Below are 26985 nucleotides of genomic sequence, written 5' to 3'. Positions count from 1 at the left end.
ACAAAAGCTATTAGATCAAAACAACATGAAGGGCTCCCCTTCCTCCCTGCTTGTCTCAGAGGCAAGCCCTGCCGGAAGCCAGCCTCCTTCCCTCCTATGCCCTGCAGGGGTGGCTGGGTGGCGGGGCACCCAGGATGGCAGCCTCCTCCCTTGCTCCAGGCAGCTCTGGGCAGACGCGTCCAGGGCCCAGCCCCTCCTGCCTCCTCGGCCGTGCTGGACACCTCACTGCCTCCTGACTTCTGGTGAGGTACCATGCAGGGAAAACCAGAGACCCTGGCTGGCAGATGGCCTCCCCAGGGAGAGGATGGTATGAGGAGGGCACAGACACAGAGGGCATGTGCCTCCCACAGTGTTTCTGCTCTGGAGTAATCATGGACCCCCTGGCCCCTCACGGCCCTAAGTCCCTGGAGCGTCAGAGCCAACGCTGTGGACGTGGCGGTGTGAGAGTGTAAGTGCAGAGGCGCAGGCTCCAGATTCCTACCACGCTGGACCAGAAGCTGCAGGTCCTCACAGCCCCATGGGCATGGGCTAGGGACTGTTCTTGGAGACCACGGGTCTCTGGGACAGGGAAGGTGGGCAAGTGAGCTCGTGACAGGCCCACAGAGTAACAGAACTGAGTGTGTGGTGGGCAGGGCCTCTGGGACTGGCCTGCGTGGTCCCCGCCACCCAGTGTGGCCCCTGGGCCCCGTGGCAGTGCCCGCCCAGCCCCTCAGACTCCGCAGAGCTGGGCCAGGGGCAGCCCCCCAGGCTGCGCCCACGGTGGCCTGCATCGTAGCCTCAGGCTGCGCGAAGGCCACCTGTTACCTGTCGTGAACCTCGGCTTTGCGGGGGACTCCTGCGCAGACACGGGGAAGGTGGCGGATGCCGGTGAGGACTGTGCCCGGGACAGAGGCCGGTGCCCGCCGAAGGACACAGGGATGCCGGCGGCCTCCATGGATGCCTGGTAGTTCCTCAGCTGGTGGATCCGCTGCTGCTCCAGCAGGAGAGCTTGCTGCGGGGAGAAACGGCCGTGTTGGCGGCTGCAGGGCTAGCGGCACCCTTCTCTCGCATCTCCCATCCACGGACAGGCTGTACACGGGCCACGAGGATGCTGCGAGGCCGGCTGTGTAGACTGGCCTTCCCTGTGAGTGCCCTGAAGCCTGACTGGGCCCAGAGCCGAGAACACGGCCAGCACGGGCTCTGCCTCCCAGCACGTGGCTCCCCCTAGGGAAAGCGGGCCGTCCACGTGGGATCTGCCACAGGCTTCATTAACAGCGTAACACGGCTGAGCCAGGGGGGTCCAGGGGGCCTGGCTCGGTTTGGGGTATCAAGGAGGGCTTCTCTGAGGAGGTGCTGAGCCAGAAGCAGCCTGGACCAGGTGCAGGGGAGCAGGGCCCAGCAGCAAGGGCACGGAGGGTGTGGAGAGGCTCTTGCGGGGCGGCAGGCTGGCCCGCGCTGGCTTCGCCGGGGGAACCGTGAAGGCCATGCAGATGTGGGGACCGGAGCACCCACTCTGCTACACCACACACATACAGCAAATGGGCACGAAGCCCCTCCTCTTGTTGGGTTTGTGGGTATTTTTGACCAAGGACACTGAATCTGCATGCCAAACTCGGGTAAGAAAGCACACCACAGACTCAGATGTGGAAGAGCTAACTCGGCCTCATCTGCAGCCGCTCCCCTCCCTGGTCTCACATCCCACACACGGCATGCAGGCGAAAAGCAGAAATAGCCCATCAGCTTCCAGGCGCCCAGGGCCTTTGGGGCCAGGAGCAGGCCTGCTGGTGGGATGCGCCTCTCTGGAGAGGTGGAATGGGGCTGGGGCGCCGTGTGTGTGTGTGTGTGTGTGTGTGTGTGTGCGTGCGTGTGTGTGTGCGTGTGTGCGCGCGCGCGCGCATGCAGTGGGAAACACTCAGCCAGAGGCGTGGGACACCCCAAGGGATGCTGGGGACAGGCTGAGGTGCATATCCCCATATGAGGCAGAGTGGAGAGGAGGGAGCGAGGCAGAGATATGGTCACAGCTGCCCAGCCTCTCCCCAGGCAGCAGCTGAGGGAGGGCACAGCCAGCCACCTGCCACCCAGGCCAAGGCACAAAGCAAGCCAGCGCCTCCTTGGTTTTGATGAACAAATCCTGTGAATGTGGAAAACCAAGCACCCACATGCCAGCTCCTGTGTGAGAGGCAGAGCCCAGCCCTGTGCCACCAGCATTGGGGGAAGCCAGAGCTGCCCAGCCAGGCTCCGATCTGTCCTGCCTTTAGGAATCAGAGCCAGGAGCAGGGCACAGGGCAGCCCTAAGACAGCACGAGGAACTGGAGCTGGAGCCGGCACCCACAGGCCCCCAGGATTCCGCTAACCCAGTTCAGCTGGGATTACTGCAGGCTCCAAGCAGCTAATAAACGATTCTCCCGGCAGGCTGACTGGAAGACGCCCCATCTTCCCTGAATATGGCAAGCTGCTCCATGCGCTACCACATTTCCCTGATAAGGAGTTCTGCCTATTACTCTCCGGAGAGAACAGAAAATGAGTGTTTCTAATAATCGTCTCATGCTTGGAATATAACAAACCTCTTTTTTCAAAGTAAATGCTGATCTATGAGAAGCGAGCCCTAAAAATTATTAATGTAAATAGTTTCCAGTTTCTTCACAGCATAATAACAGCACACCGAATCTCAGTCCCAGTGACAGACTTGCTTCCTTCATCACGGCCCGACCACAGGAAGAAGCGCCACGCTGGGCCGTCAAACAGGACCTGTGGACAAGCGTCCACCGGGAGGCGCCATGTGTGTCAGAGAGGCCGGGCTCTCTGTCTTCACCAAGCGTTAGTTCTGCTGGGCTTTGTCGTGTTTAGTGCCTGGGGTGCTAATGAAGAAGCCCCCGAAATTAGAGCAGCCACCCCCTGAATGAGAAGGAGAGATAGCACCCAATGCCAGCCTCTGGGAAGCTGGGTAGAGACAGGTTCCTGACCCGGAAGCTTCTGGAGACCACTGTGAGCTGACCTCGCATGTGGTGGACTCCAGTCTAGGTGCTGCAGGTTCAAGGACCCACACAGATTCATTCAGTGGCAAGCATTTAAGAAGTGTAGCTGAAAATTCAAGGAAACGGTTTACTGCCAGGAGCCCTGTTCCTGGCTTCCAAGATGCTGCCGGGGGTGGAGGCAGCGTCAGGCCACACAGCTGGCAGGCAGGAAGCAGGGGAGGTACTCAGTGGCACGGCCATCGTGGAGTCCAGCGAGAAGGGAAGGAAAAGCCAGTGGCTCCTGCAGCCGAAGCCACAGCTCCGCCGCTGGAGGACACATCAAACCTACAGCTGCGGCTCCCCAGGCTCACTTCCCGCCCAGAGGGGAAGCCACCTTCCTGAGGACGCACTGGCTGCAGGTACAGTACTCTGCAGGCTGCCCAAATGCCCTAGGTATTTCTGTTGAGTTGGAAGTTTTATGTTTCCCTGGAAATTAACCAGTCAATCACTGGCCTTCTTCATCAGTCTCCTGTGAGTTTGGTTCCTCGGTATCAGTGCCCTGAAGCCTTCCTGGCTCTGGCTACCACAACTGTACCCGTCTGTCTGGATCTGCAGGGCTGCTTGTTAGCACTTCTGCACCACAAAAGGTCTTGGCTTCTGATCAGACCCTGCCTGCCTTTCTGATCAATTAATACATCTATTTCCTTCACTTCCTTAAAAAGCATGCCCTGTCTCTTAACACATGGATTCTGTGTTCATTTATACCCTACAGACAGGAAGGAAACCCATTCTGTGGGGCCTGTGCATGGCTAGAAAGCAGTGATGTCACCGCCCACAGTGGGCAAACGTCTTGTATCCGCAGGAACTGCTGGGACCAAACAGAAGCCACATCAACCTCCCTCAGTGGCCAGGACAAGACAGGCGAGGCACTGGACAGCAACAGTGGAAGGACCCCGCATCCCCCGTGTCACCACACAGAAAGATGCCGCCCAGGGACCGTGCGCTCCCCGCCTGCGGTCACCTGTCTGAAGAGCAGCTCCTGCTCACTGGGCTGGCGCTGGCCTGGCTCCACCTCCTGCGGGGGCTCTGCCTCTTCGTCGTCGCTCTCGATGGGCTCCTGCTTCACCTGCACGCCGCCTGGTGCATGCGCCTCCTTCCCTGGCAGCCGGTCCAGGTAGGGCTCGTCCAGCAGAGCCTGGTGCTCACGGAGTTCCTCCTCCGTCTCCTCGGGGTGGCTCTCCGGCTGCCGGGCTGGCTCGCTTGGCTTGGGGATTATCTGCAAGGCAGAGGTAACACATGAAGCACAGAGAGCCGGGGACTCTGAGCTCATGATAGGAGAAGGTGTGCTGCAAACCCCACCCTTGGGGCAGACAACGAAGAACTCGGGGTACCTCAGTGCCCTGCCCCAGGCCAGCAGGTGCCTTCATCTCCCCACACAGCACACACTTGGGTGCTATCCATGGTGTTGAGAAAATCATGCCTAGCAGGACCCCAGCCCGGGGTCAAGCTGACCTGGCTTGGGGAAGGTCTCTGGGCATTTGGGGTTTACTAAGCACCTCTTCTGTGTCAGGCACAGAGACACAGAAAAGCAGTTGCACTCAAATGAGTTTGCAGAGGGGAGCCTGAGTGTGAAGAGGGAGAAGCCAGTGCTGACCTCACAGCCACGGCTGCTAAGAGAAACAGCTCACCACCCAGCAGACGACTTCACGTCCACAATGCTCATCACCCAATCCCACTGACACGCCCCCTCTCCTGCAGGGCCCCGCCATGCGCCAGGACCTCCCTTCTTGTGTGATCCCACTGATGTGCCATGAGCTCCCCTCCTGCAGGATCCTGGGGATGCTCCATGACCTCCTCCCTTGCTGAATCCTGGGGACTCCATGACCTCCCCTCCTGCAGGATTGCACGGGTGCTCCATGACCTGCCCCGCTATGGGGCCCTAGGGACCTCGGCATCCTCCCTCCTGTGGACTCCCGACACGCTCCCGGATCTCTTTTCCTGTTGGATCCCACAGTTGCTTCTCGGTCTCCCTCCCTGCCCTCTCAAGCAGGGAACAAGGGTGGGTGCTCGTTTCCTGCTCCTCAGTTCATTTCCCCATTCTGGATTCCAAGTATCAGTGACTCCCAAAGGTGGTGCTGGGCCACACTCGCTCTTCACCTCCAGACCTCATGGCCGGCCAGACACCCCAGCTCAGCCCAGAGTGCCCAAGGGCCTCAGCACAGTGGGCCCAACCCGAACTCCAGGCAGCTTCTTCCAAGCCTCTCCCTCCTGTAGGACCCGTTCTTGGCAACTGAATCTCTCTGGCCACCTGTTGAGTCACACTACGAGCTGCCACGCCCATCTGCTAGGCGCTGCCTGTGCACTGCTCACAAGAAACGCCCCTGGACGGTGCTGCTTCCCTTCAGCCTCGACCTCCTGCCTTTCCTGCTTTGGCCCCGCCTGGCCTCTCCTGCCTGGATGATAGCATGGCCCTCAGGAGGCACCCCCTTCCAGCATGAACCGTCTTCTGCAGCTGGCAGTGAGGGCGTGCTTTCAAATAAGCTAGCTAGACCTGGTCATTTCCCTGCTGAAAGTCTCCCATGCGCTCTTCCACCATTCTGCCTCTGCTGAAGAGCCCCTCCATCATCTGGCCGTATTGCCCTGCAGCCTCCCTCCCTCCCTGCCACCCTGTTCCCCACCGTGCTGCTGGCTCTGCACCCCTCATGCCATGCTCGCCTCCAGCCTGCTGCTTCCCTTCCTCCTCCAGCCACTGCGAGAGGCTCCATGGGCCTCAAGTGCATGCCACCTTTTACAGGAAGGGCAGCTGACCTTCCTGATGGGGCACCGTGCCCTCCTCCAGCCCCCGTCACAGTCCTCTGGTTTTCCTGTGGTTGCCATTCATGCAGCCATCTTTCTACAGTCTGCAGTTCCCATGAGGGCAGGGACCACTTCGGACTCATCCATGGGGCACAGTAATTACTCATCACACATTCGCTAAAAGGATGGACAAATCCAAGGGGTGTGCAGGTAGTGGGGCAAGGTGGAAGGGGGTGCAAGGCTGACATCAGGGCTCTCTGGGAGCTGTGAGGAGCTGGCAGGGTTGCGGCGTGCAAGGCCAGAGAGCAGGGACGCAGGGTGCCGGAGATGAGGTGGGGCCGGGGACAAGCAGGTACACGTTCTGGACACATGTCCTGCTTCGGGGAGACCAGCCAGAGGGTGAAAGGGTGAGGCAGGCCCCACGTCTGGCTGTGGCATGGGAGAAAGGACAGGTTTCCGTGTTCTGTGACACCAAAAAGGAAGCAGCTCTAGGCTCCGGGACAGAGTGTACATGCAGAGGGAACAGAGGGTGGCCAGGACAGCTCCTCAGCTTTGGGCAATGGGGCTGTCCCATCTTGTCTGGGAGCTGGAAGAGGGATGGATGTGACAGAGCAAAGGCCGGAGCTGAGAGTGTAAGGGGAGAGAGGGATGTGGTAAATGGCAAAGAAAGCTCAGGAGAGGCGGCGGGGTCTGGAGTCAGACTAGGAAGGGCGCACGGGGAGTTTCTCAGAAGAAAGCAGAAACTGAACTGCGTTCCTCTGCAGACTGTGAAAGAACGCTCCCACAATCCCAAAGCCCCATATCAAGGGTCTGAGGATGCACAGTTCACCCATCCCCATGTGGAACGGGCCTAAGGGCTTTTCTCCTCAGTGGACCGGCAGGAGAGGCTGCTGGTTTCTCCGAGGGGTGCATGGTCCTGCCTGTGCCACCGGGAGGTGCTAACGAGTCAGTGCGAGGGCAGGGCGATGCCCGGAGAGAAGCAATCCCACACGGGCAGCAGGGCCCGGCAGAGGCTCAGCCGAGTGGCAGTGGAGGCTGCCCATGGATGGCAGAGCGAGCAGGAGACACCAGGACTCCCAGCCAAGCGCCAGAGAAGGGCTATCACAGAGGAGGTGCTGGCCTCGGGACGGGGAGGTTGGTGGGGGCGGCTCAGAGAAGCTGCATCCCAGCATCAGGGAAATCCAGCAAGAAGGTGCAGATTCGAGTCTGGGGTTTGGAGACAAATCAGGACTGGGGCAGTAAGCAGATGGGGCAAAGTCAAAGCTGGGAGCACAGAGGCACCATGCGGAGCTGGGGAGCCAAATGCAGCAGGGCTGAGGCCTCAGAGACCAGTGCTGGAGGCTAGGGAGGCTACAGAGGCTCAAACACAGACAGACAGACAGACACACACACACACACACACACACACACACACACACAGATACATACACGTAGAGACACACACACAATACATACACGTAGAGACACACACGAAGATACATAGGTACATACACATAGACACACACAGATCTATACACGTAGAGACACGCACACAGATAGATACATGTAGAGGCACGCACACAGATACACAGATACATACACGTAGAGATACACACACACACACAGATACATACACGTAGAGATACATACACAATACATACACGTAGAGACACACACAAAGATACATAGATACATACACATAGACACACACAGATACATAAACGTAGAGACACGCACACAGATAGATACACGTAGAGGCACGCACACAGATACACAGATACATACACGTAGAGATACACACACACAGATACATACATGTAGAGACACAAAGATACATAGATACATACACAGACACACACAGATACATACACGTAGAGACACACACAGACACACACATACACAGATACATACATGTAGAGGCACGCACACAGATACACAGATACATACACGTAGAGATACACACACACACACAGATACACAGATACATACACAGAGGCACACACAGATGGAGACACGGATACACATATACGTAGACATGCAGATACATATACATACAGAAAGAGACAAATACACATAGGCACAGACACACAGACAAGGAGAGGAGACCAGGGGACCAGCAGAAGAGTGGGTGCCATGCCAGGAAAGGACAAGGGGAGGAGGAGGAGTGGGGAAGGGAAATGGGAGAGGGGTGAGGGAGATAAACGGGGTGGACTGAGGGGAGGGAAATGGGGGGGGGGGAGGAAAACTAGGACCTTAGATGGGACCCCATGGAGCTGCCCAGTCCCAGCAGTGAGCAGAAATAGTGCCTGGCTTTCTTTAGGGCCCAGGGGCCATTGTAAAGTGGGTGAAGTGCTGGAGGGCAGCAGCCCCGTGGGGGACACAGAAGCAGGTCCCTTCTCCAGGGTGGGGCGGCGGACAAGGCAGCTGAGGGCAGAGGGAAGGGCGTTCCTGTAGTAAACGACCACCCCCAGGAAGCCAGGCTGTGACAGAATCTAGGCTGCTCGAGGAAAAGGGTCTGTTTCCTTTTTAAAGGAGGTGGCCCAGGGAGGGCTCGGTGGAGAGAGAAGCTCCAAGACTTTTCTTCTGACGCTTTGCTTTAAATTTCTCTTTTTTGAGACAGGGTCTTGCTCTGCTGCCCAGGCTGGAGTGCAGTCATGCAATCTTGGCTCGCTGCAACCTCTGTCTCCAGGGCTCGGGCAATCCTCCCACGTCGGCCTCCTGAGTAGCTGGGACTACAAGCAAGCACCACCTTGCCTGGCTAATTTTTGTCTTTTCGTAGAGATGGGGTTTCACCATGTTGCACAGGCTGGTCTTGAACTCTTGAGCTCAAGTGATCCACCCGCCGTGGCCTCTTGAAGGGCTGGGATTACAGGTGTGAGCCATCGAGCCCAGCTTTAAATTTCAAGCCTAAAGGAAAACTTGAAGAACATTGTCAGGAAATCCCCAATGTCCTTCTCCTATGCAAAGATGAATGGTTGCAGAGGTGGCGGGGTCAGCCTCTCTCCAGGGGGACTGTTCCAGGGCTCAGGTGGCCCCTTAACCCGCCCGCTGGGGGCTTTTGGCAGCCGTGCCTACCGTGCCGTGTGTCACCAGACCTTCCCATTGTTGCAAGGGCTCCTGGGTGACCCTTCTCTGGCTGGCTGCGGATGGCAGGTGCTGCCCGGAGCTGCATCTCTTCAGTGTCCTTTAGTGACAACATCCCCAGGTGTTTCTTCTCCCTATTACGAGGGCAAAGCCTCTGAAGTGTTCACCACTGCTGGATGCCCCTCGGCCTGGAGGAGGGACTGTCTCCACACCATGGGACTCGGGCGAGGGCTCTGAGGCAGGGCCCGAGGAGAACGTCACCTCAGCAGTGGCAGTGCATCAGAGCCTTCTGTGACGCAGGCCAGGCCCCCTGCCCCGGCACTGAGTGGGTCACCTCCCTGGGCTACAGCTGGAAACAAAGGCTGCCTCTCTCTCTCTCTGTCGACATTCAGCTCCGAGTCTCACTGGCTGGGCTGGGGCCGCCCTGCAGAGCTGGCTTGGGAGGTGAGGTGGACGCAGGCAAACAACTGAAGCAGCTCTGTGCAGCCCGAAGACCTTGGGAACACCGGGAGCCTGCTTTCAGCAATTCAGGAAGAACAAATGCACCTCCATATTTGGAATAATTACATTTTTAAAAAGTCAGACCAGAGTTCAGGGCCAAAACCGAACTGGTAAACTGCCAGTATTTTAAAGCGATTGGACACACTCATAATTAGACCACCCAAAATATGAGTTCAAGTTTTCATATTCAACATTGAGGATGTCAAGCTAAACGGAAACACAGCCAACTCCCAGGAACGCAGGCCCTCCGCTCTGCAGGCGGCGGGTTCTTGTGTGGAGTTGAGAAATCGCTGTAAGAACCACCTTGAGCACAAGGCTTCTTGCTCCACGGGTGGAAGACGCCTTCCAGTGCCCTCTTTTAGTAGAAAGTGAGAGCTTTCTACTAAAATGCACCTCTACAAAAGCCTCCAGCGGGTGGACACACACCGCCCACTGCATGTAAACCAGCCATGACTGAGGCTGGGCCTGGGCATGGCCAGCCAGCACGGTGGGCCAGTTTCGCCTGCAGAGTTCCACGCTCCACCTGTCCTCGATGGCGTGCTCTCTTCAGAAAGTTCCTTCATGCCACAAACCATTATTAAACACCACTGCATCCAAGGCAGCGGGCACGGGCAACAGAGGCTGACGCAGTTGGAGAACACTCGCCATCATCCCGACCACAGGCTGCGGAGAGGAGGGCAAAGCCAGCTCGGGGCCGATGCTGTCTGCCTGCTGGAGTTTTCTCAGCCAGCTCTGTGGGCTGCGGCCTCAGGAAAGCTAGAGTGGCTGCATGTGGCTGCGGGGACACCATGGCTAGGAGCAGGCCACTTCTGTTTCTGTTTCTCAGAGTGACGTCTCCAAAGCAACTGCCCTCCGAGGTACAGGCTGAAGGAGGGGCAGAGAGCAGCCCTGTGGGACAGGAGGGCTCACAGCTGCCAGAGCTGGGCCGATGTCCTCAGGGAGTGAGCCCCCTGGGACCGCCATCCTCCAAGAGGAGGGGCAGAGACGTCAGTGCCAGGCAGCGCTGGGTAAGATCCTTGTCTTACCTGGAAAGACAAGGCGTCCCTGGAAAACTCTGTCTAAACGTTTCAATCAACTGTCACTCGCTACTGTAAATCAATGGCAGAACAAACTCCAGTGAGAGTACCCGGTTGCTACATCATTCAAGAATCTAATGCATGTGAATAGGTGTTTCCCGTCTTCCTCAAACCTCCTACCCATCACTCAGATAATGACATAATAAATTAACAAACCCAAGTGGCATTAGCAAGACAGATGTGAAAGTGCTTTTGACACCTGGGAGTGAAGACGCCTGGCAGGTGCCTGCCACGCCCCCAGCCTGTGCCTTCCCGGCCCAATGAAGGGATTTGCTGGGCAGCCCGCCCATTTCTGATTGGCTCCCTGTGTCTTGTGAGGAGGGCCTGCAGCTGGGGGGCACATGGGTGGGAAGGGTGCGCCTGTTCTTTAGCGCCCAGTGGGCAGCGGGGCCAGGCTGTGGCCCCAAGGGGCCCGTTTCCCCAGTGATAAGCCTGCAGCCCGCAATGATTTAGACGCTCAGACGCACGTGGGCCACAGCCAGCTGGCATCTCCCAGGGGCCTTCTCCGAGTCAGTCCCACAGGCCTGGACACCACGCAATCAGACCCTTTGACCAATGCGAGGGCTGAGCCCACCGCTCTTCTGGGCTGGAACCCTGGGGCTTTGGAGAAGGAAATTGGGACCAGGTAGGTGGGAGGGGCTGATGGTGTCAGGAGTCCAGGGCTGCTGGAGGAGGCGGCAGTGTGGGGGTGGAGGGCTCTCTCCCACAGCATTGCCTCTGCCCTTGCTGGGGATCCTGGTACTTCCCCTTCCAACTCGCATCCATCTGTGCTAGGAAAGTCTGTCTCCTTCCCAATCCTAACCCCGAGTTTTCACCCTCAGGAAAACCACAGAAGACTCCGACCCTCCGGACAGGCAGACGCCCAGGACGTCCTGAAACCCAGGGAGTAACGGGCAGGTTAGAGTCGGGGTGTGCGGGCACTTTCACCAGAGACACAACAGGGAAATGATTCTGTCTCCAAATCTGCCAGAGGCTTCTCAACGTCTCCTTCTGAAAGTCACCCCAGACGCTCCCCTCCTATCAACTCACCTCTCTTTTCCTCGTAACAGCTTTGTTGGGATGTCATTCACATACCATCCGATTCACACTTTTAAATGACAGCATTTGTTGTTTTTAGTATATTCACAGAACTGCGCAGCCATCACCATAGCCTGATTTTGGAAGAATTTCATCATCGCTAAAAAGAGATGCTGCTTCCCTGGCAAGGCTCCCCATCTGCCTGTAGCACCCCAGGCCCGGCACCCCCGAATCTGCATCCTGTCTCTGTGGGTCTGTCTTTTCCGGACGTTTTGTTGGCATGAAATCATGCCACATGTGGCCTCTGGTACCTGGCCCCCTGCTTTCAAGGCTGACCCGTGCTGCAGTGGGCCAGTATCATTCCACTTTGTGGCTGAATGACATTCCAGTGTGCCGACCTGCAGCTATGCATCACAGGAGGGACGCCTGCGCTGCTCCCTTGATGTGGCTATCATGACTGATGTGGCCATCACAGCTGACATGGCCATCACGACTGACGTGGCCATCACAGCTGACATGGCCATCACGACTGACGTGGCCATCACAGCTTGACATGGCCATCGCGACTGACGTGGCCATCACAGCTGACGTGGTTATCGCGACTGACATGGCCATCACAGCTGACGTGTCCATTGCGACTGACGTGTCCATCACGGCTGACGTGGCCATCGTGACTGATGTGGCCAGCACGGCTGACGTGGTTATGATTGACGTGGCTATCACAGCTGACGTGGTTATCATGATTGACGTGGCTATCACAGCTGACGTGGTTATCATGATTGATGTGGCTATCACAGATGACGTGGTTATTGTGATTGACATGGCTATCACGACTGACAAGAGCTATCAGGACTGATACGGTTTAGATCTGTGTCCCTGTCCACAGTCCCTGCTGAATTTAACCCCCAATACTGGAGGAAGGGCCTGGCGGAAGGAGACTGCATTGTAGGGGTGGACATGCCATGAATGCTTGAATATCATCCCCGGTGCTGTCCTCACTGTAGTGAGTGGGTTCTGTGAGGTCTGGTCAGTTGGAAGTGTGTGGTCCCTCCCCTGCCCCTCCCCATCCCTCACTCCTGCTCTTGCCAAGTGATGCCCCCGCTCCCCCTCCCCCTCCCACCATGATTGAAAGTCTCCTTGAGGTCCCCCCCAGAAGCAGACGCCAGCACCAAGCTTCATCTAGAGCCTGCAGAACCAGGAGCCAATGGGACCTCTTTTCTTATGAAACACACAGTCTGAGGTATTTCTCTACAGCAGGGTGAGAACGGCCCGATACAGGGCCCCAGGTCACCGTGAAGGTCTGCCTGAGTTTTTGTGTAGATGCGTGCTTTCATCTCTGGCAGCAGAGCTGTGGGGCCCCGTGGTGGCTCTGTCCAACCTTCTGAGGAAATGCTAGACTATTTTCATAGCAGCTCATTGATCTTGTATCTTAAAGATGCGCTATTTCACACGCCAGCATTTGATGAACACGTATTCAGCACTTCAGTTTCCTATTAACCAGCATCACAGCACTAACCTTTCCTACTGCCTCCTCTGAAAATGGACTTATCTGAGTGCCTTTCAAGATGTCTGTGGGTTACGCTGACCTCTGTGGGTTGGCCGGGGCCCAGCACCGCCTCTGACAGTGTCCCTTCAGCTTCCTGCTACAGTTCCGCACCTGTACAACTCCAACCACTCCTGCCCCCGGGCCCTGTACACTCTGCTTACACTTAGACAGCTGCATGGGCTGGATGCCTGGAAGATGGGCACTGTGGGCTGCTGGTTTATTTAAAGACATGTTGAGTAAATGGCCTTAGGTAACCCCAGAAACAAGTGTTGCCCAAGCAGATGATTCCATTTGTGGGCACTGAGGCCCCACGGGCAGGACGTCGTCCAAGTGGACTCACACTGGCTGGCAGGGGAGGGTGCTGGCCCTGCGTATCCCGCTGCAGGTGAACTGCTCCTGAGCCCAGGCTCCCAGCAGCATCCCCCTGCCCCTGCCCCTGCTCCATGGGCCAGAGCACCAGCTGCTCCGGTTCCCTCTTTCTGCCTCCTGGCCTACCTCAAGGTCAGAAAGGGGCCAGTGCTGAAGGCTGGGGCTGAAGCACACAGCACACAGCCGCTCCGGAGCCTGGGAGCACCAAGCCAGCAAACCCACCTTGTTCATGTGCAGTTGCTGCTGCTGGAACTGCTGCTTATGTTTCTCCAGAAACTGCTGATGCTGCTGCTGGATGACCAGGTGCTGCAGGGCCTGGGCGTTCTGGGGCAGCGGGGCTGACTGAGTCCGCCCCAGTGGGCGGTGCTGCCGCAGCTTGTGGATGGAGGGGGACACCCGGTCCGCACCAACCAGGGACTGTGCGTGGAGAGGCAGAGCTCCCAGGCCTGAAAGATACCAGTCTGAAGATAATTGGAGGAAGAAACAGCAGAGGGGAAGAGGAAGAAGAGAGGAGGGAGAGAGGGCTGTTGAGTAAGTGATGGAGACAACCGCACCCTGTGCCCGCCAGCTGGGCGCTCTGCCCTGGTGCCTCGGAGCTGGCTCGCTAACTGGGCCCCTTCCAGCTGAGGCCGGGGGCCGTGAGCTGGTGCTTTGCGACCACAGGAACCATCATTTGGAGGCAACTTTCCATTGAAAATCAGGTCTGTACAGGGAGCATCAGGAGTCCTGTGGGGCAGGTTTCAAAGAGGAAGCCGTTCCCAAGAGTAGCCACCACACCATCGCTCCTGGGCCATGCCCGCAAAGGGCGGGTTTTGATGTGAACGGCACGGTGGGCGGGGAGAGGGCACCAGTGTGCAGACAAAGCCTGCCACGGTTACGGGAGCCTCCAGCCTGTTTCCGAAGACTACCTGAGTTGTGAGGAAAAACAACTGTCCTTAGGGTCCATGTCATTTGAAGGGTCTCTTTGAGCACTGATCTTATGCACAAAGATGGCATCAACACTTTAAAAAGTCTGGAGGCATACCATCAAAACCCCTTTCAGAAAAGATTTTGCCAACATCCCTGCCAGCTAAGCAAAGGATGCCCACTTCACCATACCCTCACCAACCCTGTGCTTTTTGATTAAAAGAATTCATTTTGACAGGAGATGATCTTGCTATAACTGGCGTCTGAATCCTGATTTAAAATGCTACCTAGTCAAGTACATTTTTTCCCTTCTGTATGCTTTTCGTTCATCTATATCACTCTATATAAATATTTATAAATTTATATATCTATATGTTTGCAAATTGTTGGTTTAGGTAATTTAGCATTTTTCCATGGCTTTGTGGATGAAAGGATTTACCAAACCACCTCCCCTGCTCCATGAATATCTGTCCCCTAGTAACTTGAGGGGGGTAAACACTAAACAATGCTGCTCAGGGTACAAGTGACCCTGAGCCGGTCAAGGGCGTCTGACTGGGTGAAATGACAAAGGAAATGATCACACCAGCTCTTGGAGGCCCTGAGGTGGGGGATTCTTTGGAACTTGGCACCTGCCTGAGGCAACCTGCTGCCCCTTCCCTTGGGTGGGGCTACACACCTGCTGCAAGGGTCCAGGGATGTCCAGAGTCACCAAGGTGGCCCTGCCAGCAAGTGGCAGCTCCTGTCCTTCCCTCCCCAGGGACACTGATGCCGGGGTTCTTCGGGCAGCTGGGTGTGCCGTCAGGTTTAGTGGAGCCCAAGCCTCCCAGTGAGAACCACGCTTCTCAGTGCTTAAGTGCCTTTGCGGTAGCTTTTCTAAATTTAAGAAATACTATGTGATATGCAAACACAAAGAGCACACCCAGAACCAACCTCCCCCCCAACAAGCCTGATCTTCACGACCTTTCCAAGAGTTCTTCCCTGGTGTTCTGCAAACCACCATCCCTTCCCACCAACCCCATCACTTTCCTGAAAGACACCTTCTCTTAAATTTTATTATCAATGTTTGGCTACTAAATTAAAGTGAAAAACTAAAAATCCATTCAGAATCATTCCCTAAAAATGCTAAAAAAAGAGAAGGTAAACCATCCTGAAGGTGGCATTTCAGGCTGGGTGCGGTGGCTCACGTCCATAATCCCAGCACTCTGGAGGCCAAGGTGGCCAGATCACCTGAGGTCAGGAGTTTCAAACCAGCCTCGCCAACATGGCAAAACCGGGTGTGGCGGCACACGCCTGTAATCCCCGCTACTTGGAGGCTGAGGCAGGAGAATCGCTTGAACCTGGGAGGTGGAGGTTGCAGTGAGATGAGATTGTACCATGGCACTCCAGCCTGGGTGACAGAATGAGACTCTGTCCCCCTGCCCCTCCAAAAGGAAGGCATTGCAGAATTTATCAATTGTTGGTGTGGGTACTACATGGGATTGAACTACTTCATGGAGGAAATGAGGAAGTCAGCCACACAAAGCGGCCTTCAGGGGATACAAAGGCTACGTAGTTGCTGAAAAGGTCTCTTCTCAGAAAGCAATGGGAAGCTGAAACGCATTTTCCTTAGCGCTGTTTTCCCAGAGCTTCAGTGTGCACACCAGTCAGGGGTGGAGTCGGTGATGAGCTGCACAGTCCCCTGCCCTGGCCTGACCCTAAGTGGCAGCGGGGGGAGGGTGGGCGGCGCGGAAGTAGGGGAGGGGAGGAAGCAGGGGGAGGAGGGGCCACCTTCATAGGACTCATGATCAGGAACAAGCACTCGAGCCAGCGGCGTGAGTGAGGGTGGCACAGTCCTCCCCAGCTCCTTCCTGTCCAGAGCTCTGCCTCCCCCTCCCTCTGCATGGTCCCAGGGATTTCCCAGGCCACCACCTTCACACTGGGGACATAGGCCTATGCCCCCAGGGGAACAGGGCTTCATTTTCAGAATGGACGTGAGCAGAGACCCCTGTGCAGACTGGCCCTGCTCCTTTTCTAGTTCCACCCCCCAGGGCCCAGCCCTTCCCTCTCTCTCAGCCTCTCTCGCCCACTCAGAATTTCACTCCGCTGCCTCCTGGGAAGCAAAACCCAGTGTCGCCCCACACGCGGACGGCCTACCCCTGAGCATCCTTGAAACGAGGTGCCCTGACCTCTGCGTGGCGATGCTATCTGCTGGCTGGGTGGTTTCCAATTTGGATCCCTGAGATCATGAACAAGAGTTTCTGATGACAGACCAAGACGTGGCTTCAGGGTATACCGTCAAGGGCTTTCCAGCATGAAACCCCAGTCCATCAGGATACAATTCTGTGGTCAGCGACCTGATTGCAGGGGCTGGCTACGTGCTGCTGGGCAGGGGTGTGGGGGCAGAGCCTGGCTCTTATGGCCCCAGTGGTCCCTTGCTCTGGGCCCCTCCACTGGGCATCTTAGCCAGGGCGTTCCCAGCTTCCGCCCTTCCTGCCGGGAGCACTGGCAGAAGCCCCTCCCTGTGCTAGGTGCTGGAGCCACAGCTGACCTGGCTCCTGGTGCTGGAGGGCCATGTCCCTGTGGCTGCTCCTCCTGGAGGGACCTGGGGCTGTGCCTGAACTGTGCTCCCTGGCCGGCCCCCCTGGAAGCTCACACTCCAACTCGCCATCACAATCACTGCAAGGACAGCTCCTGAGTGAGCGCCCGGAATGGACCCAGCCAGCAGGGTCTAGGGTTTAGCATACGCTGCCTAGCAATATCGAAACTAGTTAGAGAGTTTGCAAACTCTGACTTAGACACGCCCCAGCAGGTGTGGGGACTCAAGAAAAAAGAAGCAATAAGACTGGGCTGCTCTCCAGATCCAGACCCAGGGTTGAAGAGCTGGTCTTCATGCCGTGGGATTCTGTGTGAGCGATGAGTTCACACGGGATGAACTGTTCAGGCTGCCTAAGTCCTCAAACATCCGTCTGGGGTACTCCACTGCTGCTTCTGTGAAATTCTTTAAAATCCTTCCATTGAGAAGTAAGCCAGGCAAGAGTTAGATCCAACTCACAGTTTGCAATCCTGGCTGCCCGAGCCACAGTCCGCATGCTCTGAACCCACTTGGACCAATCAGCATCTTTGTGAGCTTCTCGGGACGGAGCTGGGGCCAGGCCAGGGCCGAGGACCACAGCCTAACGTGCCAGTGACGGGACATGACCCACAACGAGCTGTGCTCAAGTCCCTCCTAGGACTCGCTGTTTTCAGGGGAGATCAGACCTAAACGGTGGCATGCAATTACTAACACAGAAGCCAGAGGCACCCTCCACTCAGCCTGTGACAGTGGAACAGTGGATCTCCGCGGCCAGCTCAGGAAAGCAGTAGCCTTAAGACGCTGGCGGCATGCTCTGAGTGTGTGGCCAGGAGGCTAGAAAGATCTGTGACAAGGCCGCCTCCAGCAGGCACATGCTCCCTCGACCTGGGCCTTTCTCCCGCCTCTCTGCCTGCGGGCTCCTACTGTGAGATCTCAGCTCTGACGCCCCTTCTCTAGAAAGCCTTCCCCACGCCCACCTGCTGCACAGCCCAGGTCTCTAGCCTTCTCCTCCAAACGCCTGCTCCTCCTGGGTCTTGGGGGGCCCTGTCTCTCGGGTCCTGACAGCAAGTTACATGGTTCTCAACAACCTGCTTCTCAGCCACACGGACATCACAAAGGAATCGGCTGGGCTGCCCAGGCCACGAGCAGGCCCACAGTTCCGCGCCCTAAAAGCAGCAGCACAGGGCTCTGCATATGCACTTTCCTTCTCGCCCACGGTGGGCTCCTGAGCTCCACTCCCTGCCTCGGCTAGTTACGCAGACACTAATCTCCTAATGCAGCAGCCACTCTGCAGAGATCTGAGTCCACAATGGCCATCTGCGGAGTGCCGTACTAGAGCAGCACATAAGCAGGGACATAGGAGAGTCACACTGAGTCTGTGACAGTGGCAAGGGGCTGTCCGGAGCAGGGCGGAAAGGGCCGACTGGAGGTGTGTGGTGCGTAGGAGGCAGCTCCGGGAGACCCTGGACCATGCTCACCCCTCTGGTCTCCACCACTGACCTCACCCACAGAGGCCTCTGTTTCAAAGTGTTTGTGACCAGAGGGTTGTCCCAACTCTGATATCCTATGGGCCTGTGCACCACGATTACCAGCGGGAAGGTGGGTCTGTCTGTGGGCTAGGAAAACACAGGCATGCTGTCCAGGAGACCAGCTCAGGCAGGAGCTGGTGAAGAACTGTGGGAAAGGACCGAACACAGAAACGAAGAGTCAGCGTGGTCCAGGGAAGGGGCCGATGAGGCAGGACAGGGGCACGGGATGAGGCGGTGGAGGAACCACAGCCAACGGGAAAAGGCCCCGGTGCCGGGAGCGGGCTGAGGACTGCGGCTGCGGCCTGGTCCAGCGTTGAGCCCCCCGGCCTGGCTGCCATGCCGGACTGGGGAGGAGCGGTGAGGCTCCTGGAGCAAGGCCGGGCTTCCTGCTGACACGCTGGGACTTCACCCCAGGTTTGCGCCGCCCTGCCAGGGCTTCTGTGACAAGGAGGACATTCAGTGCAGCGGCCGTGCACCGGATGTGGTCCACATGGCACTGAGAATGTGAATTCCAATTCTGACTTTCTCTTTTTATTTCAGTTTCACGGCTCCTCATGGCTGGCGGCTCCTGACCTGGCTGGTACTGCTCCAGGCAGCGTAGGGGCCGCCAGGCCTTCCAGGAGAGTCTGCTGGCTGCAGAAGGACACACTGGAGGGCGGGAACCTGTGCAGGAGGCTTCTTTCCACGAGAGGATGGGGCAGTCCCAGTGGGTTCCAAATCAGGGCCCTGCTTATGTCAGGGCTGAGGGAGTGCCCCAAGGCACTGAGAAGACGAACAGGGGCTGGCTGGGGGCATGAGCCAGCGTGGGAGGTGGCAGGTTAAGAAGAACAAGGCAACAATCACAACAACACCCACACCTGCAGGGCACGTGAGTGCACAGCCCACTGAGACCTCATCAGGCACACCGGGGCTGACCCCTTAGTGCGCCCACTTCCAAGATGGAAAAACAAGGCCCACAGAGCATAAGTGGCTTCCCGGGTCATAGAGCAGGAGAAGGCTGGGACGGAGCATCTGTGCAGCTGCACGACGCTGCACGTGAGACGCTGGCTTTGGAGGCTCCCAGCCAGAGTGCTGGCGGGACGAGCCGCTGGCAACCCGGGGGGCCCTGCAGGAAAGACGGGGCTTGCGGAGTTTCGAAGGTGGTGGGCAGAACTGGAGGGGCTGGCTGGGCACAGGTGTAGGGCAAGGCCAGAGCTAGCTGGGCAGCCATGCATGGGCCCCCCCAATGCCACAGAGCCTGGAAGGGCACCACGGACAGTCAGCAAGTGAGCAAGCCGCACCTTTGAGCACAAGACGACTGACCGCACAGGGAGGAAGCAATGCCGAGCTCAGCACGTGTCTCGGAGAGGGGAGATCCACGCAGAGCCGTCATTCAGCTTCTACAAAACAAGGCTGTTTTCCCAGAACCTGATACACAAGACTACGCACGTTACCTAACCACGTATAACAAACCGATTTAAAGAAGGAAAGAAGATGAGTGATAGTTGGTGTGGGTACTACATGGGATTGAATCCCAGGAATCCTGAAGCAACAGGCATATTTCACATTTTTAAAAGATATGAGAGAGAAACTCAGGTGGCCTTCACCACCCAACCTCAGGCTAGCTGATCTGGAGCATCTAAGAGACTCAGACGCGATCTCAGAGAAATTCCTCCAGACAGACCCCCGTGCCTGCCACCGTGGCCCGGGCGCAGAGAGGTGCCGTGAGGGCTGCCCCTACCTGGTTACAACGCTGGTTCCTTTGCTGTGAACAGGGCAGGGGCACGAATTTGAGCTTCTGGAGAATCAAGCAAAAGGGCCCAGGCATAAAACAAAGGTGGCCCCTTGCGGCTTCCGGTGAAGCAGGAGTAAGGAGGGATCCTCTCTGTCTCAACACACGGGCAGCACAAAGCAAGAAAACACCGAAACCCCCCACACCAGTCACACCAGAGGCCCAGGCCCGCCCGGGCCAGCCCCCAGCCCCGCGCACCCCGCAGCGCAGCCTCCCACAACACACCAAGCTCCTGAGTTTTCACCAAGTTCACCGCCAGAGTTTCACAGGCGCAGCTCTGAGATTATTTTAGCTTTTCACCAGGAACAAGAGATTTCCAGGAAGCCGAACGTAAAGCTATGAAGATGTACAATGATGACCCGCACAGCAAGGGGTAGGTGCTCCCTCATTTCTTCTGAGACGGAGTCTTGCTCTGTCACCCAGGCTGGAGTGCAGTGGCACAGTCTCGGCCAACTGCAACCTCCACCTCTCCAGTTCAAGCTATTCTCCTACCTCAGCCTCATGAGTAGCTAAGATACAGGCACCTGCCACTATGCCCGACTGATTTCTGTATTTTTAGTAGGGATGGGGTTTCACCACGTTGGCCAGGCTGGTCTCGAACTCCTGATCTCAGGCAATCCACCTGCCTCGGCCTCCCGAAGTGCTGGGATTACAGGTGTGAGCCTCTGCGCCAGCCGGGGCACCCTCATTTCTGCAGTGACACTTTCACACTGCTGATGCTATGCAATTTCATAAGGAAGTTCTTATTTTTCTCTGAATTGTATTTTTCTAAATGTAGAAAAACTTCCGAGCTCGGGCCACCCCCGAGACGGGGCACATTTGAAAAAAGTTCCAGTAACGGAAACTGACCACAGGAGTCGGTTCGGGGCTTCCAGCACTGGCTCAGCGTGGCCCAGTCAGAAACACAAATCGGAAGAGCCAGTGAGTGACCTCTCCCGAGAGGTGAGAAAGGGGCAGTGACTTGTTTTCACTCCGTCTACCTGACTCTGGGAGGGAGGCGTGGATGCGTTGCAGCCACGGTGGCTACGTGACATGACAGGGATGTGTGTTTGGGAACTGCGGGGTGGGGCAGGCGTGCCTTTCTGTCTCCTCCAAAGTGGGCGAGGGCCGGGCACCATCCGGAGAGGGGGCAGCCTCAGAGCCTGACAGCGGCCGAGCCCACCTGTGCTCACCTGTGACGAGGGGCGCTTGTGCCGGGGGCTGCTCCAGTAGGACCATGTGCTGCAGGAGAGGGCTGTGCGCTGCGCCTCCATCCCGCTCCAAGGGCGAGGTGCTCAGGTAGGGAGTGAGGTGGGTGCCCGGGAAAAGGGACAGCCTCTGCTGGAGGGCGGGGAGGGCAAGTCTCTCGGCGTCCTGCTGGCCCGCTGCGCCCTGGAAAGCACAGCCAGGGATGCTCAGGAGGAAGGACCCACCACCGCCACCCCACGCCACAGGGACCCCCGGGGGTGACTTACAGCGGAAGGGCCGGTGGCAGGCAGGCCCAGCGTGATGTTGGGCAGGGAGGGCGACGTGTAGAGGGGAAGCGGAGCAGCCGAGCCTTCTCGCGCCACAAGTCGGTGCGCCAAACTCGTCTGGGGACAGAACACACAAGGACCGTCACGGTGGGTCATGGCCAAACATCAGCAGTACCCACCAAGAACAGCAGCAGTGAAAACACCTGTGGCGGCCTGCGCTGCATTCCGATGTGTTCCGAGCGTACACGCAGTGGAACAAGTGAGATGGCGATGAGGGGTGAGAGCTCAGCACGTGCCGCGGCACGGAAGCACAATTCGGGTTCGTTTCCGCCCCCTGATATGAGTTCTTCCTCTGTCACACGGAAGCACAATTCGGGGTTCGTTTCCGCCCCCCGATACAAGTTCTTCTGTCACCTTTTCCGGCATCAGCTCGTGGATTTCTATTCAATTTGATTATTTACCACAGAGGAATCAGAAGAAAATCTAGCATAATGTAGTTTACGTCATTTTGTAGTTGGGGATGTCTTTCCAGACGTAACATCAAAGGCAGAAACCAAAACGAAAATACATTTAGTTGTACATTTAGAAGTAAGTAAAGGGGCATGCTTGGGTTGTTTGTAACACAAAGGATAAAGGCTTGAGAGGAGGGACACCCCACACTTTGCATGACATGACATGACGCATTGCATGTCTGTACCAAAACATCTCACGTACCCCACAAATATATCCACCTATTGTGTACCCACAAAAATTAAAAAGAAAATCATAAAACAACCGCTTGTATGACAGGCAGGAAATGAAGACAACACCAGCCGCATGTGGGCAGATGAGGGCGAGCACGGAGAGCTTGCAGGCCCAGCCGACAGTGGGAAGTGCACACGGTGAGGACTGGCGACTGCGGAGCTCACGGAGGGGAGGACGGTCAGGAAAATCTGAAAAACCAGCCAACCTGTGACCCTAGAGCCCCATGCCTGGGACATAATGTTAGGAAAGCTAAGGAGGTGACCTGGTGCTCACGAAACCTCGACCGCGGGGCTGAGCACCCAGCAGGCAGGGCAGAGCAAGGCGGCCTCTCCAATGCCTCAGTGTTAACAGAACAGGGGACGTGGCACATGGGACTCGGGGGGTTGGGAACGATCTTGGTGATTACTTAGACACTTGTTTATGATCCCTTAAGTTAGGAAAACAGGTTTTAGAACTGTGTAGCTTTTAAAGAATAGGCCTGGATGAAGCAAATATAAGCCAGGAGTAAATATTAGAAGGCACACAGGAAGGGTCACTGATATTTAACCTCTTTTGCTTGTAGAATGAACGTATGTTGCTAAAAAGGACAACAGCTTGTCACCACTATATCCCCTACACAGCAGCTACTCAAGGAGCGTCTGCTGAATGAACAGGAAAAGAGAATGAACGAAAGATGTTGTAACAATGCTAGCTAGTGGGGTTTGGCAGACGGAAATCCCCTTACCAGAAGTGAACATTAATAATGAACAGATAAACCGGTTCTATGACACTCTCTACCTCCCTGACATCAACGTTTTTAGCTCCCCCAGATGAATGAGAAAATGTGAGGTCTGTCTTTCTACGCCTGGCTTTCTTCACTTAACATGAAGACCTCCAGTTCCATCCATGTTGCTGCAAATGTCAGTCCATCCTTTTTGATGGCTGCATAGTATTCCACTGCGTACAGCACTGCAGTTTCCATCTGTTCATCCACTGAAGGACACTGAGGTTGATTCTGCCTCTCAGCTATTGCGAAAGCTCACGCCTGTAATCCTAGCACTTTGGGAGGCCGAGGCGGGTGGATCACGAGGTCAAGAGATTGAGACCATCCTGGTCAACGCGGTGAAACCCTGTCTCTACTAAGACTACAAAAAATTAGCTGGGCATGGTGGCGCGTGCCTGTAATCCCAGCTACTCAGGAGGCTGAGGCAGGAGAATTGCCTGAACCCAGGAGGCGGAGGTTGCGGTGAGCCGAGATCGCGCCATTGCACTCCAGCCTGGGCAACAAGAGAGGAAATCTCCGTCAAAAAAAAAAAAAAAAAAAAAAAAAAAAGATTTATGGCTAAGACCTCAAAAGCACAGGCAACAAAAATGAAGACAGACAACTGGGACTCTGCTAAACTAAAAAGTTTTTGCACAGCAAAGGAAAATAATCACCAGAGTGAAGAGACAGCCTGTGGAAAGGGAGAAACGTGTGCAAGCGCTTCATCTGACGAGGGAGCGGTATCCAAACACACAGGAGCTGCAGCGACTCACCAGCAAAACCCGAATCGCCCCACAGAAAAGTGGGCACGGATCTGGAGAGACGTTTCCCAAAAGACACACCAGTGGTCCACGGGGACAGGAAGAAACGCTTCTCCTGACAAACACTTACGCTCAGGCTGTTTCCACAGAACAGAAAAGCCAGCCTTCTCGCTTAGGGGCAAACGCACCTCGCCCCAGAGAAAACCCCGCATCTCCCTTTCGATTTGCTCACATGTTACATTGTATCACTAATGACGAAAGGGCTGGTGCAAACATTTTTCCTAGACACGTTTTTTTTTTTGGTCAAAGGTTAAAGAATTATCAGTAAGTTCTGCTGTAGAGAAAATGCTCGTGATTTCCGGAAAAGCACAATGGGAACAAAATAAGGAGACATTCTCATGTTTGCAAAGTTTTGATCTCCTTTGTAAGCAAGGTTTTTAAAGCCATTTCTGGAAAGGAAGGCGCCTTCTGAGAATGTGTTCCGTGAGATGCCGATGGATCCACTCGAGAAATCACAAGGCGTCCTGGCACCTGCTGTCTCGGGGCCAGCCTTGTGGGAGGCGTTCAGGGGCTGGGGCCACCCGGAGCTCCACTTGTGCTCAGAGGCCAGGTCCGCAGGCCTGATGCGAAGCATGGAGGCACACGTGTAAATCACAGCAGCGGCGGCCACAGAGGAGCTGTCCCCTTAAGCACCTGGACAACGCCCCCTCACTCTCAGAGCCCTGCCTCCTCCCTGGTAAAGGAGGAGGTGCAGGGCATGCTGGGCTTCCCTGGATCCTGGGGGACCTTCAAGGTACGGCAGTCTTTCCAGGGGGCCCAGAGTGAACAGAAAAGGCAGTGCTGAGAGTCAGGCTGGGAGGCCTCTGCTCCCCCACGCCCCCATCCACTTGAGATGCCCGCTCCGATGGGCAGGCTCACCAGCCTCTGTATCACATGAGAATGGAGAACCAGCCCCTGGCCAAAAAAGTATGGGCGTTCTCAGACACCGGTCCAACTCTAGTGATACCGACACCCATAAAGGGCACCTGGACATCTGACACGGAGCAGGAACCGTGGCACCCCTTCAGTTTCCCGTAACTCCTTCCACACGTTCTATTAATTTCCAGTGACTTCATTTATGTGTCACAGGATTTGTAAAAATTAACACAGAGCTGGAACGAGGCAGAGCCACCCCAACGCGGCACTGTTCCAACATTAACTGCCATGTCCGTAAGTGCCCTGTAATGCAAAGGTGTATCTAGGACCACAGTCAACAAGAGGCGGCCGTGTGAACCTCGCAGGACAGAAGTAATTTCTAGGCTGCATTCTAAGACTTATTGCTGGCAGACCTCAGCTATGACCGCAGCCACACAGAGGAGGACTGTTCAAACTCCTGATCAGCTACGTAAGTGCTGGCGTTAGCAGGCTGAAGACAGGTAATAAAAGAAATCGATGTACGAAGGAAAAGAACGACAGAAAATGGGGCTTAAGCAGCCTTGAGGCGGCAGTGCAGAATTCATTCCTAGCAGTAACCCTAGTTTCTAAAAATGTTTATACATAAACGGTCTTGAAATTTGAACTGAAAATGCTAAACACTCATGCCTCTGTAGCCCAGCTAAGATTTGCCAGTGCTTTGGAAGGGCAGGATTCATTTCTAAATATTTAAGAAGGAAAGTCAATAACTATATTTAATAAATTATAGCCTTCCGTAAGTTGGAGAGAATTCACAAAGAACCTCCCACTCAGTAGAACTCTGCCCCATGAAGCAGGCAGGAATTCCCGCTCAATGTATTAGAAAACTCACTGCCAAGGCGTTCTCCTCCCACGCCTGCCCTATGGTCAGGCCCACTCATGCCCAGGGCACCCCTCAGCCTGTGGGACTGTCTCTCTCTTCTTCCCCGTGCCCTGGGGGTGGCCTCTCCTCCTCTGTGGGGCACAGTGTGGAGGGTGGGGGTGGGTCCTTGCTGCCTGCCTGGCTCTGTCCCTGGGCCTGGCACAAGGTGCCTGAGACGTGTGTGGGATAAAGGCAGGGGGCGCCAAGGAGCTCAAGGAACACGGTGTGAGGTCCTGGGACCTGCTGCCCTGGAACGGCTCTGGGTATGGTCAAGGCGCGACCCCGCCAGCCAGGGCGCCACTCGTACCTTGCTCCTGGGCCTCTGACGTCTTTCCCACACGGGGACTCCAGAGCGCCCTTGACTCCACTCTAGCTTAGCAACATCCTTCTCAGACCGTGGCACTACTTGGGGTCTGATGAGGGAAGGAGACCGGGGTGCCAAGCCCTGTGGTCTGAGATGCCTGGCGCCCATGAAGGTTGGGAAGCCTCCGTTCTGTGGCTCTGGCCAGCCCTGCCCTGCTGACCACAGGTGACGCTCCAGTCGGCTGACACATGGTTTGCTGGCGGACATTGTGTTGTGTATTTCTCAATACAAAACAAAAATGTTAAGTCTCACTTAGCAATTATACCCACGTGCCCATGGCTTCTCAGCCACCTGCAAGGCGCTGGAGACCACATCAAGCTGGGCAGCAGGGGTCCTGTCCGCCTAGAGCGCCTGCCATGCATGGTGGGCTCATGCTGTGACACTGTCTAGTGAACTCTGCTCTGGAAGAGGCCAGGAGACAGGATCAGGCTCAGGCTGTCCCCAGTGTGGCGGGAACTAGCACGTCCGTAATAACGGAGGCGTCTGTGCTGAAGGGGAGGCGGGAGGTAACCTCCAACTGCGTCCTTCTCTGGAGAGTGCACAGGTCGCTTTCTCCCACCCCACACAGGAAGGTGCAGAGTGAAGGGCAGGTGTGGAGGGGTCATTTTAAGCACATCGCCCCCCGAACCCGACGCGCTGCAGGACGCGGGACAAACGCTTTGTACCGACCTCCGCCGGGATGCTGGGGACGGCAGGCGCGATCCCGTTCTCGGTGCTGACGTTCCCGGAGCTGTTGGGTGAGCTGGGCCCGGAGCCGGGGGCGCTGCTGCAGGCAGAGTCTGCGGAGGCAGAAAGACCCCGGTGAGTGCCACCCGAATGGAGGGCGGGCCGGGCTGACCTGCGGTCCCAGTGCCCGGTGCCTTCCACGCATCTGCTCGTTAGCTCGCGGCAGGCAGAAGTCCCAACAACAAAGAACACGGCCACAGTTTCAAAAACGGGAGGATGATGCCGACTTCTGATGCTTCAGTTTTGCCGCTGACTTCGCTTCTTCTAGGACGTGCACATTGATCAGTTTTATACCTTGTTTGATTTTCAAGATAGTTTTAAAC

At 56.3% G+C, this 26985-nt stretch overlaps 1 protein-coding gene across 7 annotated transcripts in view; it reads right to left on the bottom strand.

Moving 5' to 3' along the window:
* HDAC4 (histone deacetylase 4) overlaps positions 1 to 26985 on the bottom strand; it is a 341339-nt gene that overhangs the window by 61078 nt on the left and 253276 nt on the right. For 5 of the 7 annotated variants that reach the window (XM_032277722.1, XM_032277726.1, XM_032277723.1 and 2 more), the window contains 6 exons: positions 26606 to 26715; positions 21513 to 21629; positions 21231 to 21429; positions 13524 to 13762; positions 3955 to 4209; positions 805 to 991 (listed from right to left, as the gene is read on the bottom strand). In XM_032277722.1, coding sequence (XP_032133613.1) covers positions 805 to 991; positions 3955 to 4209; positions 13524 to 13762; positions 21231 to 21429; positions 21513 to 21629; positions 26606 to 26715 — 1107 coding nt within the window. The remainder of the gene's footprint in view (positions 1 to 804; positions 992 to 3954; positions 4210 to 13523; positions 13763 to 21230; positions 21430 to 21512; positions 21630 to 26605; positions 26716 to 26985) is intronic. The other 2 variants (XM_032277725.1, XM_032277727.1) reach the window with 1 other exon arrangement.

Source organism: Sapajus apella, unplaced genomic scaffold, assembly GCF_009761245.1.
Source record: "Sapajus apella isolate SASKATOON/1434 unplaced genomic scaffold, GSC_monkey_1.0 scaffold10, whole genome shotgun sequence".
In the NCBI taxonomy this organism is placed as follows: Eukaryota; Metazoa; Chordata; class Mammalia; order Primates; family Cebidae; genus Sapajus; species Sapajus apella.
This window is presented reverse-complemented; position numbering and strand designations above follow the sequence as displayed.